This window comes from Dendropsophus ebraccatus, chromosome 3, assembly GCF_027789765.1.
Source record: "Dendropsophus ebraccatus isolate aDenEbr1 chromosome 3, aDenEbr1.pat, whole genome shotgun sequence".
Taxonomy (NCBI): domain Eukaryota; kingdom Metazoa; phylum Chordata; class Amphibia; order Anura; family Hylidae; genus Dendropsophus; species Dendropsophus ebraccatus.
In genome coordinates, this window is record NC_091456.1 from 69,689,944 (window position 1) to 69,707,407 (window position 17,464).

Consider the following 17,464-nt stretch of genomic DNA (forward strand, 5'->3'; position numbering starts at 1 on the left):
GGGGGGTGCGGGGGACGATCATGCGGCCGGGGGCTGGGGGCGATCGGGGCTGCAGGGGGGCGGGCAGGATATACATTACCTGATCCCGGCTCCTGCTTGCTTCAGCGGCTCCCGGCACGTTCCGCCCGGCCAATCAGTGCGCTGCCCTGTCGCAGCGCACTGATTGGCCGGGCGGGCCGTGAAGACACCGGGAGCCCCGAAGCAAGCAGGTACGGGGACCCGGTAATGTATAATGTCCGGCGGCTAGGGGGTTAATGGGGAGGGCTGCAGACAAAATCGCAGCAGGGATGTACATCCCTGCTGCGAGTTTCTCTGCTAATGAAAGTATAGGGCTGGGATCTGCAGCGAGTCTCGCTGCAAAAACGCAGCAAGGAGACTCGCTGCAGATCCGGCAAGTGGGTTTGAACCCTAAGGGACTGTACCAAAGTTGCTCTTAAAGGGACTGTGCCAAAGTTGCTCTTAAAGGGACTGTACCAAAGTGGTTCTTAAAGGGAGGGTATCAAGGGTTAAAGCTTCTCTTGAAGGGAAGTCACTGTTAAAGGGGCGCTCTTTTCAAGCACTATGTACTTTCCTGGAAATGCAAATCTAGTTACATTGAAAATACGACCATATTTTGCTTTAATTTCACTGTGTGTGAACATACCTTCATACAGTCATTTACACAGACAACAAAAAAATATTCACTATAAAACAAGGAAAGAAGACCTGTGGCTTCTCATAACCTGTGTTTTAGTAAATAACTATTTTGGATAAAAAAAATGTTTATAGCCTTTGTACCTTTTATCTTTTCCTACTAGATATGTCTAAATAAACAGCAAACAAAATGGTCAACTGGGTGTTATCAGCTGGGGGTGTCCCTACCCTTTGTGGTACGGTCAGCTTTGACAATCCTGGGGCACGCTCCTAATGTATAACACCCAATTGGCAATTAAGTCATACATTTTAGTAGAAATAAAATATAAACAGCACAGAGCTATAAGAAAACACAATGCAAAATACTTATATCATTTCGAATAAAAGCATTTATTAAGACCAGGAGAGGCCACTAGTCCCCTTTAAAGTGGTGTGTAATGTCCGATGGACTATGACTGTAAAAAGGAGAAAAGAAAGTACTGGACCAGCACACCCAAAGAGTAATGTATCAAAAAATAAGTTTATTAAAGTACAGACACAAACATAAAAACATTTAAAAAACAAATGCAAATAGTGCATACCGTGATAAGTCGCACTAAAACCATTGTCCACAAAATGAAAGCACGTAAGCTACCTAGATCCCACAATAAGGATGGAGAAAGTAATAGGTTGCTATATATAGAGGCAAAGTGCAGATAGTGCAAAAAATAGCAAGGTATCTGCACTTTGCCTCTATATATAGCAACCTATTACTTTCTCCATCCTTATTGTGGGATCTAGGTAGCTTACGTGCTTTCATTTTGTGGACAATGGTTTTAGTGCGACTTATCATGGTATGCACTATTTGCATTTGTTTTTTAAATGTTTTTATGTTTGTGTCTGTACTTTAATAAACTTATTTTTTGATACATTACTCTTTGGGTGTGCTGGTCCAGTACTTTCTTTTCTCCTTTTTACAGTCATAGTCCAGTGTTCAGTACTGTAGCACCCCTGTTCTTTTCTGGTATTTTTGTGGTGCCCTCCCTTTTCTTATATTCAATAATGTCCGATGGATACACAACAGTGCCAAGCTCATTCAGCTCAGTACCTGAACCAGAAAGTGAGAGCAGGGCGCAACAGTCCTGAGCTGAAAAGGGGGAGATGAGAACACCCCTTAAACTTGAGCCCTTAATCTTTGATCCAGGACAATGAAGCTGTATGTATTGATCATGCACTTAAATATATAGTAGTACTCATCTAGCCCAGTCACTATACACACAGACTAGTCCACACGAGCCTAGAACTCAACTGATAAAGCTAATTCTAAAGGCAAGTACAGTACAAATGAAAAGTGTGTCTGATTTTTTTTTCTTATTAGTTGGTTATTGCTCATATTGAAAGCCATTATAGTATCAGACCCCTAATTTTCAGTTTTAAAAGTGGGGTCACACATCAATGTTATGTCTTCAAAGAGAAAACTTAAAGGGGTAGTGCGGCGCTAAACAATTATTCACTAAATAACACAAATTACAAAGTTATACAATTTTGTAATGTATGTTATGTTTGTAAATGGCCCCCTTCCCCGTGCTCTATACTCACCTGATTTGTGTCGACCCCCATCCACCATCTTGGGACAATGATGCCATCTTTGGGAGGCCGGCTGAACCGCTCTGACTGACCCTCGTGCCGGCCCCCCTCTGCGGCATCATCAGCTGCTCAGCCGCAAATTGGCTAAGCATAACTGTGCTCGCGGCTGAGCAGCTGATGACACCGCAAAGGGGGGGGGGGCGGCAGTGTCATGAAGGAGGGCTGGTGCGGTCCGGCCGGCCTCCCGAAGAGGACATCATTGTCACAAGATGGCGGACGGGGGTCGACACGAATCAGGTGGGTATAGAGCACTACACTTCCGGGTCTAGCGTGGGGGGGAAACACGGGGAAGGGGGCCATTAACTAACATAACATACATTACATAGTTGTATAACTTTGTAATGTGTGTTATTTAGTGAATAAATTGTTTAGCGCCGCACTACCCCTTTAAAGAAGAACTCCTGGCATGGACACTTTTTCACAACTGCTAGGGATGGGGTAGATTAAAAAAAAACCCCACAAGACGCACCTACCTCCCCGGATCCAGTGCTGGTGCCCGCATACTGCACTTCCAATACCCGGCCTCTTCATGGTCTGAGAGACTTGAAAAGTGATGTGGCAGGCCTGCTCAGCCAGTCAGACTGTAGTGGTGCCACTGACTGGCTGAGCAGGCCTGACATGTCATGCCCCAATTCTCCTCCCAGACCAGGAAGTGACAAAGTGGGCACCAGCACTGGAGCTGGGGAGGTAAGTGCATGTTATTTTTTTTGCCACCCCCCCACTCCCCTCCCTGGCAGCTTTGGGGGGAGGGGGGGGAAGGTATCCCTGTCCGGAGTTCTCCTTTAATGTGTTGAAGGACAGGTGTGAATATTCAGTTAACAGGAGCACATTTTAATCATACTTACACTGGGATATTTTCATAGGCATCTTCAAAGCTTTCCTAAAAGAAACATATAAAAGAGACACATAATTAATAACCAACATCAACATACGTTAACAAAAAACAAAACAAAAAAAACAACAACACAATGCTTCATGAAAAGTATGCCATCAATGTGGCACCACCAAGGGCAGATCTTAGGTTGTCTATTCCACTGAATAGACAAACACTAAAGCAGCAATTCTCAAACTGTAAGGTGCGCCTCACTGGTGAGAAGAAGCGTCCCTGCCTGTGCCTGACATCAGCACACAGCACTGGCTCTAAAGCAGAGACTACATTAATGACAGCTCGCGACAACCCTGCATCATCAGTGTAGGCACTGCACAAATAGGAGGTTTAAAGACCTGCGATGATGTCATGATCACATGACCATGATCTCCCAGGTAGTGAAACCTATATAAGAACTGAAGGAGCACAAAAGATGCTCAAGAACCTCAAGGGTAATGTATAAGTGGTGTGGGGGGTATGGGGCAAGGAGAAGAGAGAGTAGCTGCCACAGGTAGAAGAGGAGGTTAAAGGGGTACTCCAGCAGGGGGGCACTTTTTTGCTGGGACTGGGGAGGAGGTGGCTGACGTCCACTCACCTCCCCGATTCCAGCGGCAGGTCCCACATCGCGGTGCCCCGGTGGCCGTTTCCCGGCCGCCTCCAGGTGTCTGACACGGGCCAGAGACGATACGTCTCAGGTCCGCTCAGGTCCCGTGACAGAGGCGAGACCTGAGCAGACTTGAAACGGATCCCGCCTCCTTCACTGAGTGGCCGAGCGGACCTGAGAAGTCACGTCTCGGGCCCGCGTCAGAGACCTGGAAGCAGCCAGGAACCGGCCACCGGAGCGCCGCAATGCAGAACCCGCCGCTGGAACCGGGGAGGTGAGTGGACGTCTTTTCCCTCGGCCACCTCCTCCCCGGTCCCAGCAAAAAAGTGTCCCCCCACTGGAGTATCCCTTTAAGAGAGCCAGGTGAGTAGAGGGGTGGGTTACGGGGACAGGAGTGCTGCACTGTGGTGCCTGTTTACAGGTGGAGCAGTATGTATTGGTGCACCGTGGTGTTAGGTTAAACATGTGAAGCTCTATGTATTAGTGCAGTGCGGTGTTTGGTTATATAGGTGGAGCACCTTTTTTTTTAGCCGATTTGGCACAGATTTGGGATATTATGCGCACTACACAGATATCAGACGTTGTGTAGTAGTATGTGTTTGTTAGTGAGGCCACAGCATCAACATGACTCGCCTGGTAAGGCTGAAAGCAATAAGTTTGAAAAGCCCTGCACTAGAGAAATCCTTTCCTACACAGATAATGGGCCTGGCTACTATCATGGGAATACACTTAGACCCCCTTCACATTACATATTTGCATCCTGTTTAAAAAGATACAGTTTTCTGTTTTCAAGATTAAAGGGAATCTGTCACCGCTGGTAACTGGGCAGGAAAGAAAGCTAAGGTTAACGAACCAATCAGGGAGAAGCACTGCATGATGGGAAATACAGTTTCCTGGCCAGTGCCATCTTGGATATAGACCAGCTTTCAAAAAGGCTTGTAACGGTGGCAGCTAGAAAGACGGGAGATGGCTCAAAATACACAGGGGGACCTGGTGAGTAAGACCACGAGGTTTGGGACGATTTTATTTTTTAGCTTTTAGGCGGAATACTTCTTTAAACCTCCAGTGCCAAATTTACAGTAAACACAGTACATGTCATTGTTCCCTTAAACAGGATGCAACATGATGCCCATACTGTTTTATAGTGTGCCCATTGACTTTAACAGTATGGATACACAGGGTGAGCTGTTGTTGTTGGTGCAGGAGAATTGATATAACCCAAAATAATGCTGTGTTTGACGCTCCTGGCTCCTCTCGCTCCTCATCAGCCAATCAGTGCACGGCAGCACTGATTGGCTGATGGGGAGTGAGGGGAGTCGGGAGTCTCACACAGCCGCAGAGCAGGTAATGTATGCTCAGGGTCAGAGCTGTGGGCGGCGGCGGGGGGAGTTAAAGGGGCCGGGTCCCATACAGGCAGCGGATCCGCTGCGTGTATGGGACCCATTCAGCTTCACAGTACTGGATCCGCAGCGGATTTCGCTGCAAAATTTGAGTTCCAAGGAGTTTGAGAATCGACGTACCACTGTAATAGGTTTTATTAGGCAAGAAAGCCTCTTTCTGTACTCAAAAAGCAATTTCCCAGCCTCCCCTCCCCCATTTCTTATCTGTGCATTATCAGCCAAATTCGTCTTCATTATAGAGAAGCCAGTGAAGACGGATTCTGCTGTGCCCATTATATCCTATGGAAGGGGGAGGGGCCGAGGGAGATGAGGGAGCAGGAAGAGACATGAAGGTCAGCTGTTTGTAGACTGTCTGGGCACCTAAAACGCTGGATTCAGAGGTCAGTGCTTATCTAGGAACTTGCTGAGAGAAGATTGCAGGGTGTTGTGCTGTGCAGGACTCCTCCGTGCTCACTCCTCTCAGCCCCTCCCCTCTCCATAGCCACATAATGGACACAGAAATCCCTGTGAAAAGTGCTTTTTCAGTACAGAGGGAAACTCTTTTGCTAAATAAAACCTATTATTACAGAGTTTTTTTAAAGTCGCTTGTACGGTTGATATTTATTATTTTCAGAAAAATTACTCTGAAATGACAGTTACGCTTTAAATATTCCATATGATGTTTCGGTAGCATAGACCTATGGGTTGCCATTGACTTCAGTGTTACAAAAATGCATTGCATCTGGATCCTCCTCTTAAAAAGGACAGGAAAGAGGAACCTTTCCTCCCTGTAACACACACAATACCAGTGGAAACCAGTTCATCTACATTTTATTGTACTTTATAAACTTACTTAAAGAGCAGTCTTTAGCCACAGTGCACAAAATACACTGCCTATACACAACTTAATTAGGCAATAAGCCATACAGCTAAAACTAATGTGATAAAACCTAAACATACACAAGCCACAGGCTGGTTTCCATACATTCAAGATATGTAATCAAGAAGCGGCAACAGTACTTATGTACCCAACTGAAAAATAGTAACAAGACATCTACTCACTATTCTAGTATCCAAATATTTGCCCAAACCTTTCTTAGGCGCTGTTCACAAACCAATTTAGAGTAAACAAACAGTGGTAGACTGAAAGTATCTTATAAATTCTCAAAAATATTTATTTAGTGCAAGCATTTATATACAGTGCAAATAAGACAAATAAGATGCGGGTATAAGACAGAATACAGACTTGGGTAGGAATGGGCTGGTCATAAGGCAAATGTACTTATGCCCTGCATATATGCTAGGAGCTGCAAGGATAGGGCCTCCCCTGCACCCAGTAACCCTAAGCTTTGTGACAATCAGTCTCGAAGGTCTGATTGTCCAGTCTTTCACATAAGCAGAGATTAAAAATATTAGTTCTGCTAGGTAGAAATAAAACAAATGCATATATGAACTGTGCACTCTTTTGGGGATCCAAAAGGCTGCAATCTCTCAATAGATAGTGATCAACCACTTGTCATCCGACCTGTTTCCCCCTAGAGTATTAACCCCTAGACGACCCTGGACGTAGGGTTACGTCATGGAAGTCTGTCCCCAGACGACCCATGACGTAACCTTACGTCCTGGGTGTTTTTCCCGCTATGAAGCGCGCTCCGCTCCGGAGCGCGCTTCATAGCAGGTGGGGGCCGGCTGCAATCAGCAGCCGGGACCTCACCGGTAATGACACGCTGCAGCGATCGCGCTGCCGCGTGTCGTTAACCCCTTAAACTCCGCAATCGCGGCGCGACCGCGGCGTTCAAGTGTAAGTGACTGGGGGAGTCCCGATCGTTGAAACGGACTGCCGGAGGTCTCTTACCTGCCTCCGTGCGGTCCGATCGGCGATCTGCTACACTGAGCCTGCACAGGCAGGCTCAATGAGCAGATCGCCGATAACACTGATCAATGCTATGCCTATGGCATAGCATTCATCAGTGTAAAAATCAAAGTACTGGATGTAAAAGTCCCCCAAAGGGACTTCAAATGTGTAAAAAAAAAAGTTCAAAACACTATTACACTACCCCAAAACCCCTCCCCCAATAAAAGTCTAAATCACCCCCCTTTCCCATTATATAAATGAAACATATAAAAATAAATAAATAGATAAACATATAATATACCGTAGCGTGCGTAATTGTCCGATCTATTAAAATATAAGCGTTATTGCAAACTGTAAACGGCGTACACGAAAAGAGGTGAAAAAGTGCGCGGATTACCGATTTTATGTTACATTATATATTTAAAAAAATCAATAAAAAGTGATCAAAACGTCCGATCTTCACAAATATGGTATTAATAAAAACTAGAGATCATGGCGGAAAAAATTACACCCCATACAGCCCCGTAGGTGAAAAAATAAAACCGTTATAAGCGTCACAATAGGCCCATTTTATTAATATTTAATTGCCAAAAAAAAGGATTTCATAAAAAAAATACATATATAACATTAGAGAATCTGTGTAACCTGCATATGGTTGTGTTCAGACTGACCTATAGAATAATAGTGTCATGTCGCTGTTACCATATACTGCATTACGTAGACACAGGAGCCCCCCAAACGTTACCATATTGCATTCTTTTTGACGATTTCACCTATTTATATCTTCATAAATAATATATTTGGAATTCCATCATACATGTTATGGTAAAATGAATGACGCCATTACACAGTACAACTATTCCTGTAAAAAACAAGCACTTACATGGCCTGTAGATAGGAAACAGAGTGCTGGAGCTCTTAGAAGGGGAGGAGGGAAAAACTAAAGCACTAAGATCAAAATTTGCGCGGTCCACTGGGTCATTTTGGGCCTGGTCCTCAAAGGGTTAATTGCCGGATTCATCAGGGATTTAAAACATAGCATTTTGTCATTGGATAATCTCGGAGTGCTGAATCTTTTGCAATTATATGCAAGGAAACGGAATTATGTACTGCGTGTGTATGGTCATGGATTTGTAGGTGACAGTATATATGTTTGGCACTGACTATATATTAAACAAGTTATCAGATCTCTGCTGTTGGTTTAAAAAAAAAGCTTGATTGCGGCCCAGACTGGAGAACCTGTGATAGAAAATGTTGTAAAGACCCCTCCGATGCCAGTGGTAGAAGTATGGTGCATCCCTGTGTCTCCACATATTGAGGTGCACCTCTACCTATGTGAAAGACTGGACAATCAGACAGTGAGACTGATTGTCACAAAGCTTAGGGTTACTCCTCCTTAGTGCAAGGGACACCCTATCCTTGCGGCTCCTAGCGTATTGGCAGAGCATAATAGGTACATAATACCTTATGACCGGCCTATTCCTACCCATCTGCTAATTCTGTCTTCTCATCCCAGTGATCAATGAGCTACCTTTGCAATATATATTTATAAATTCCTTTACTAAATAAATATTTTTGACAATTTATAAAACACTGTCAGTCTACCACTATTTGTTACTTTAAATTAGTTCATGTTGGTACTACAATTCTCTGAAGACGGATATTCCTATTTTAAGGCTCATTTGGCGGAAGGATTAGTGCAGCAAGCAGCGCTATTCTGCTTGTTAAAACGGATATCAATAGACCCCCATAAGTCAGTGATGTTCTTTCTGCTCCTGTTACAGAAAAGTAAAAACTTTAACTGACACGTAGATGTGTGCATAAGGCTGTGTTCACTTCAATAAGATAAGATACCTGGGAAAAAAAAGGAATTTCTAAATTATTTAAAATCTGCAAAATAAGCGAGATAACACTTCAAGGTGTTAAGTATCATAATTATACAATCGTTGCGTGTTTGTTTCCAATTTTCATTTTCCCCCCAAGAGCAAACAGAATACCTCGAAGGCTTAACAACTTATTAAATAGTTTCCAAAAGATAAATTTTAAAGGGTTTTTACTGCTGCAGGGCTTAACTTGAACGCCGATACTGTTGAGGAAACAGAGGTGTAAGTCTACTATATTGATTTCAGGGGAGATAAGATATCTAGTGAGTTACAGCTTGTCAGTAAGCTCTTCTGAGAACCATTACATAACAACAAATCTAAGCATCTTTTTAGATTACCAAACCGCTGTCCCAAACAATTATCACTCTAGTAAGCGTAAGATTTCATAAGACCTGTGAATATGTCCTGTACTTTCTGGCATCAAGAAGGTCCTTTAAATCTTGTACATTGTGTGGTAGACTCTGCAATAGATCTGACTTGTTTCTCCAGCATATCCTACAGATGGTTGATTACGGATCTAGGGAACTTGAAGGGTAAGGGTGCCTTCACACACAGCGGATCCGCAGCGATGGGGGGGGTTAACGTACATATTTGCAGGGGAATGTCAGTCCTGCTGTATGTATTCTCATAGGAAAGACCTGGCAATGGATCCGCAGCGGATTTCATTGCCAATTCACTGCAGATCCGGTGTGTGTGAAGGCACCCTTAGGGTGTCTTTACACAGATTTATCTGACAGACTTTTGAAGCCAAAGCTAGGAACAGACTATAAACAGAAAACCAGTCATAAAATGGTAAAACTGAGATTTTTTTTAAATCCAAATCTGTCAGATAAATCTCTCTGTGTAAAGGCACCCTTTAGTGTAAGAGAGTCCTTTTACACTAATCAATTTGTGAGATCAGCATGACAAACTGTGCAGCTGGGCTTTCCGAACAATCCTATGTATCGTTCGTGCAGCCCTTGGAACGGACAGCACAGATATGTATATATCTATGCTGTCAGTTTCCGGATCACAGTGTATACTTACCATACGCACTGCACTGATCCTGTTTTCCAGCTCTCCCGTCCAGCCGCTGTATATTTAGGTTCAAACTGTCAGTTATTCTGAGGAGGCAGGGCCTGACGATACAGCCGGCGGACAGGAGAACCGGGTGTGATTCACAAGCAGCGTGGAGGGTAGGTATACACTGTTTGTGATCAGGAAACTATATCTGTGCTGTCAGTTTCCCTTTATCATTACCAGCCACACATAACCCTGTTTACATAGGAAGATGTGCAGCCAATGTCGATAAATTTTAAAGCAGGCTCAAAAGACACGATCAGACGAGGATTAGGCATTTTCTCTGCAGTATTAGTACTCTAGTGCAGTGTATTATGCCTGTTAGTGCAACACTGTATACTGCGTATATAAGCCATCAATCAGGACCAGGGGGTTCAGCTGTGAGCTCGGTTTGCTTTGCAGAAGTAAATGCTGACTTTGTGAGATCTGCTGCATGAAAAGATGTAATGAGTCACAGGGTCTCTCTCACTGTTTTATACTGCCCTCAGGACATAATAAACCTAGTAACAGATTCCCTTTAACCCCTTCGTATCCTATGACATACGCCAATTCCGCTGTCCGCCGAAAGAATTGACATGTCAATAGAAAGGGGTCTTTGGTATGGCTGCGTAATCACCCAAACAATTACATTATCACATTTCTGATGCGCACGGCAAACGGCGGGGGAAAATTAAAGCAGATGTACTATAAGGTACATTCTGCTTAATCTGACCCACAGATAGAACGGCGCCGTCACGGGAGAGCCAGTGCCGCAGTCCGTTTTTAGGACTGCGGCCCAGTTCCCGTGCACGGCGCCGTTCTATGCACGAGTACCGGGCCCGGGGCTGAAGCACAGGAGGCGGGCCGGCCTACCCCTGTATGATGCGGCTTCATTGATTCTAACAGAGCCACGTCATAAAGGGGAGGGAATTCCCTCTCACTGGGGTCGGGCCGGCCCGCCTCCTGTGCTTCGGCCCCGGTACCCGCGCATAGAACGGCGCCGTACAAGGAACCGTGCCGCGTAAATAAAATACGGACCACGGCACCGGCTTCCCCGTGACGGCGCCGTTCTATCTGTGGATCAGATTAAAGAGGACGTACCTGACGATACTTCCTCTAAGTTTATCATTGCGAACCCGGTAATGTGTGCTCTAGGCCATAGGGGTTAAGGGGGCTGTCTTTTACATACTCACAGCGAGATGACAATTCCGCTGCGAGTATGTAATGCTATTGAAAGTGACAGTTAAGGAATTCACAGCGGATTTCATGAAATCTGCTGTGGATCAGTTACAGTTAGTGTGAAGCTACCCTTAGAGAAAAGACTTAATCCCATCTTCACATCTGCATTGGAGATTAAGAAGCCACTATTACACACTACCTTAAAAATTAAACAGCAAGAAATTCTATATCAGGGTTGTCAAACAGCTCCCATTATGCCTAGACAATAAAAGCTTTGGCTATCCAGGCATGATGGAAATTGTTATTGTGAAATAGCTCGAGGGCCACAGTTTGACAAAAATTCCTATATAAACTCCTTAAAAATGCAATAGCAAAGCTTGCAGTGCTATTTTGTCTGGTTTAACTGTGCTTAGGGTGCACCTATATTTAGGGTCCATTCACGCAGAAAGATTATCTGACAGATTATCTGCCAAAGATTTGAAGCCAAAGCCAGGAACAGACTATAAACAGAGATCAGGTCATAAAGGAAAGCCTGAGATTTCTCCTCTTTTTAAATCCATTCCTGGCTTTGGCCTCAAATTTTGTCAGATAATCTTTCTGTGTAAATGGACCCTTATCACTCACACATCATTGTCTGTTTCAGTCCCTGTTGCTGTGCTGCACTTTGTGCCAGTGTGCAGAAAGACCCCCCCCGATCAGCCAATCGGTGGCCACAGGGAGTGTCCTGCCCCAGCCGTTGATTTGCAAACAGAAGGAAGTGCAGCGCAGTGGGGGTGACACAGACAGGTGACCGATGAGAGCAAGTATAGGGTTTTTATTTCCTTTTTAAATTTGTACAACTGTTCTTATTTGAGTTTGATATTTATTATTATTATTATTATTATTATTATTATTATTATTATTATAAAACCTTGTAGCATATTCTGTTGAGATTGATTCTGTGTGTTGTACTGGTTTGGACTTGACTAACTTCTCCAAGGTCATAGGAGTACATTTTGTTACAGCACTAAGGTAATCAATAAGGGCAATTCAGCAAGCTGAAGCACATCGCTGTCTGCAGTAAAACAGACAGACATTATAAATGTTAGATATAGTATCTTTGTGAAATATACCTAGAATATGTAAAAGTTTTATGGGGGATATAGGTTTTAAGAACATTAAAAAAAAAATTCCCATAAGAATTCAAATCAACCTTCTCATATTGTTCAAATGAAAAATATCTAAACTGTATAACATATCTACACTAAATAATATTATTGGTATCAGGAGATCACATCAGGAAATGTCTAAAGTATTAAAATATAACATTAAAGGACAACTCCGGCCCAAACTTTTTTAACATGTTATTACTTACGGAAAGTTAGACAAATTTCTAATGCACATTAATTATGGGAAATGCACATATATGGCTATTTCTCTTAATTTAGTAGATAAGGGAGACTTCAAATTCTCTAAAGAGAGATGACGTCACGAACCTGGGGTGTAATTACAATGGATCGCCTGCAGGGGCGCACTATATATAGAAGTAAATGAGTACCATTGACTTCTATATATAGTGCGCCCCTGCTGGACACTCCATTGAGATTACAATGGATGTGTATGTACATGTAATACAGTATACAGTGTTTTTGATTGAATACATTTATGGAATACTTTGGGGAGCAAGTGTCCTTGCTCCCCAAAGTATTCCATAAATGTAATCAAACAGTAAGCACGCCGCCACCAAACCGCCGCTCTGGACTACACTCAACTACTACTCTCATCAGAGAGAGTAGTAGCTGGGTTCTATTGCCGCTACCGATGTAGCTGCTGCTGATGGGCGCAGGAGGAGCCGCTCATTACTCTGCAGCTATCATCCCCCTCCGCTCCCCCCTCCTCCCCCTCCGCTCCCCCCTCCTCCTACGGCGAAACTTTACTCTATGTGATCGCTGAATCCCCGCCGGCGCCGCTCTCCGATCACGCCTGCCGGCCGGAGACACCAGGAAGCACCGGGAGCCGGCATGTGTTATCGGAGAGCGGCGCCGGCGGGGATTCAGCGATCACATAGAGTAAAGTTTGGCCAGAGGAGGAGAGCGGAGGGGGATGATAGCTGCAGAGTGATGAGCGGCTCCTCCTGCGCCCATCAGCGGCGGCGGCAGCGGCGATAGAACCCAGCTACTACTCTCTCTGATGAGAGTAGTAGTTGAGCGTAGTCCAGAGCGGCGGTTCGGCAGGCGTTCGGTAGCGGCGGGCGTTCGGTGGCGGTGTGCTTACTGTTATGTACTGAAGGACACTTGCTCCCCAAAGTATTCCATAAATGTAATCAATCAAAAACACTGTATACTGTATTACATGTACATACATATCCATTGTAATTTCAATGGAGTGTCCAGCAGGGGCGCACTATATATAGAAGTCAATGGTACTCATTGACATCTATATATAGTGCGCCCCTGCAGGCGATCCATTGTAATAGTGCGCCCCTGCAGGCGATCCATTGTAATTACACCCCCGGTTCGTGACGCCATCTCTTTTTAGAGAATCTGAAGTCTCCCTGATCTACTAAATTAAGGGAAATAGCCATATATGTGCATTTCCCATAATTAATGTACATTAGAAATTTGTCTAACTTTCCGTAAGTAATAACATATTAAAAAATAGTTTTGGCCGGACTTCTCCTTTAATCCCATGAATGGAAAATAAATATAATTTACATACACACTTAAAAGGGGAAAATTATACTGTATTTTTTGCTTTATAAGCCCTTTTTGGCCACAACTATGGATCTTTTTTTGCCCTCTTGACTCTTTTGGATGGCCGTCATTTTGCTGCCAAACAACACAGTTTTGGAATCACAGTGGTTGTTTTAAAATATCGGCTTTTATGTGGCCGCAAAATGGCCAAGTGTCTGCGTCTTGAATTCCGCAGACAGGGCTGCCTGACATGGTCAGACTGCCCTGACTGTTTCCCTAACGGTCGGACACAAGTGCTTAGCGCTGTGCCCAACTGCTAAATAATCTGTGCAGCAAGTTATAGCTGCACAGTCCTCCTTTTGCTGCCGGACACAAATGTGAATCTAGGTGTGTATTTTTATATAGCAAATCTTGGTGTGCAAGATGCAGCAGATCTGGGTATATGTGGATACACTGTTTGTCATGTAGAGTGTTAAAGTGGCCTAGTCATTTCAGTATACTTTCAACTGTTCAATGCATTAACCCTTTCACTGCTAAAGACCACCAGGGAAGTTTATTAACATAAATTTTTTCCCCATTGTCAGTTTTCTAAACCAGGGTTACAGATCAATAACAAAATTGGGGGGGAGGGGACGGTCACTCCCCAGCCCACTAAGGCTGGGGGCTCACTGATATTCTTTGTAATTTTACAGATTTTTTTAAATTTTTTTTTACATTTTCCTCTCTCTATTATAAATTAATTCTGAAATCTTTCCAAGTCATCTCTTCTCAATTTTCCTCTTTCCAGGGACAATTCCATGCTGGCAAACTTCCAAATAACATTGCGCACTGTTGAAACTGGGATACAAAGGTCTTTGGAGATGACTTGTGTTTGCTAATAGCGGTTCTGATGTCCTCAGACAACTCCTTTGTCATCACCATTGTGGCATCATTTGTCTTCATCATTTTGTTTTAAATAGTTTTTTTTTTCCTCTATAAATATATATATATATATATATATATATATATATATATATGTATATATATGTGTGTGTGTGTGTGTGTGTGTGTGTGTGTGTGTGTGTGTGTGTGTGTGTGTGTGTGTGTGTGTGTTATAATTTGCCCTTTTGTATTTAATACGAGTACCGTATTTTTCGGACTATAAGGCGCACCTTCAATTTTAGCCTGCTAAGCCATCCAGGTTCATATATAAGGCGCACCGGACTATAAGGCGCACCAGACTTCTGCATGGAGCATTGTGGCCACCATAGTTAGGAGCCTCAGTACAGTACAGTGTTGCTCTATAACCTCCGGACACTAGGTGGCGCTATCGAATGAAAGTCTATGCCTGAAGCCTATGCCTGAGCCTGTATCCGGGCTGCGGAGAGCAGGGAGAGCGGGACAGCACTACAACGTGAGAGCGGTACAGCGGGAGAGAAGGACAGCCGGACAGGCCAGCGGAGCCATGGGCCGGGAGTCCAGGTGAGGGAGCGCTGCGCTGTGTGGCGGGGAGACGTGAGCTCAGCAGCCTATCTGCGCCATGGAGGCCGGAGCTGTCCCAGTCCATATATAAGGCGCACTGGACTATAAGGCGCACTTAAAATACTATGATTTTCTAAGAAATTGTAAGTGCGCCTTATAGTCCGAAAAATACGGTACTCTAAACAAAAAAGCTGCTTTACATGATTCTTTTTTTTTTTTCCAGTAGATATTCATAAACCGCTCAGGCAAGATGGCAGCCCCACGGGAGGCATTTACATGGTTCCTTCTCCCTCATAGAACATGTCCCAACCTACGCACAAGTTATTTTACATGCTTAACTCTTTAGAAGTCTGTTAGGTATTTCCTCAGACTCCTATTTTTTTCAGAGTCCAGCTTTCCCTTCAGTGTGTACATTCCCTTACACCCCCCCCCCCCCCCATATTTTACAGTGCTTTGTGAATTGCCACCCTGCAGGAACTAAATCATTTTTTTGTCATTCATGCCTCACAATCCTTGTAAAAATGTTAGCATTGCTTATTAGTCACCAGCACTACAGAGAGCAGCTCAGCTCTCCTTATAGCAGCAGAGATGCAGTTACAGGTTGCCACTGATAAACAGTGAATGGAGACAAACGGCTCACAGCCCTGTTTATTGTATTGTATTATCTGCTGACTGCACAGGTAGCGTGTATAAGTACTCACCAGTCAGCAACTCACAAGCTTTCTGGGAAACATGAACCCCCCCCCCCCCCACACACACACACACACTTTGCATACTTTTCTGTGCCCCCCCCCCCCTTTACTTCTGAGGTGCTTTTGCAAAAAAGGAACTATAGAGTTTGTCTATTATTGAAGAGAACTAAAAAGGGTCCACTATTCGCCTCTTGGGTGATAAATCCCCAAAGGTTACTTTAGACTAAAAACTCAACACAATCTGCTTGCAGCAAGAATTCATCTAGCGGCCCAGTGGAAGCAGCAGTCCTTGTAGGTGGACCTAGCGATAAGCTGTGTTAAGGGAGAACTCCGGGAAAAATCTATTTTTTAATGTGTTATTACATAAGCAAAGTCAGATAATTTCCTAAATATGGACAATGCACATGTAGTGCTATTTCCCTTAATTTAGTAGATCAGGTAGGCTTTAATTTCTCTAAAAAAGTGAGCTAATGACCCCATCTATATACTTGAAAGGTCCAGCTGGCAATGCAGTATATGCAGGAGTATATGCAAAAGCATAAAAGTCTATGAAGAAAGTATATGTAGTGGAATCCTCAACGCCCCCCTCCCCGTGTTGCCCGTGCATCTCCCGCCCCATGCTCCCTGGTGCCCGTGCGCTCACCTAACCCCCCCCCCCCCCTCCCCCTTGTGGTGCCCAGTGCCACACAGCACGGTGAGCGCTCCTTATCTGCAGCAGGGGTGGTGGGAGAGAGGATGATTCCGCTACACATACTTTCTACATTGACATCTACACTTTTAAATTTACTGTGCCCCCAGCTGGACCCTACAGGTATATTGACAAGGTGTGACGTCAACTTTTTTTTCTTTTAGAGCCTAAATTGAAGGAAATAGCACTATAATGTGCATTTCCCATAATAAGTGTACATTAGGAATTTGTCTAACTTTGCTATGTAATAACACATTAAAAAATAGATTTTTCCCGTAGTCCTCTCCTTTTATTCCATATGCTTATCTGAGAAACTCAATGCTATGTGAGAGGATGTGATAGAAAGGCTTGACAAGGGGGTGGTTCTCAATGAATGTCCTCCGTCCATTACCCTGTCAACCGTTTTGAAGGCTGGAGTTGTATATACAAATTTGTTTATTAATGCCTCTGTATACCTTGGAACAATTACTATTATTCTCTATTTTTTTGACCCTCTGTACCGATAGTCCAGGGCATACAGAAACAGCTAACTGGTTTAAAATCTGGTCTATTAATAAACTGTGCTACTACCTTTTGAACATTAATACAATTCATCAGTCTGCAACATAAAACTCCCAGCCACTGTACATGATAAAAGGGGTTAATAGCCAAAATGTGACTCCCTCTCCCTGCTGCTTATCGAGGATACATTCCTAGCTCCCTTTGGGGCATCATTATGTCCATCAGAACAAGCTGACTGTAAAAACTAGAAGTTTCCGTTTCTACTAGGACAAACATCATACCAACTTAAACGAATGATCGCTGAAAAACATTATGATTGGTAATTATGTTAGGCTTATTTAAAACATTCAGTTGACGCTTGAAATTGAATGGAACATAAATCACT

The 17,464-nt window shown here is 43.9% G+C and overlaps 1 protein-coding gene across 1 annotated transcript in view; it reads right to left on the reverse strand.

Annotated features, from left to right (window-relative positions):
• TTC39B (tetratricopeptide repeat domain 39B) overlaps positions 1-17,464 on the reverse strand; it is a 93,910-nt gene that overhangs the window by 43,266 nt on the left and 33,180 nt on the right. The window contains exon 2 of the mRNA XM_069961980.1: positions 3,105-3,139. Within this exon, the coding sequence (XP_069818081.1) occupies positions 3,105-3,139 (35 nt within the window). The remainder of the gene's footprint in view (positions 1-3,104; positions 3,140-17,464) is intronic.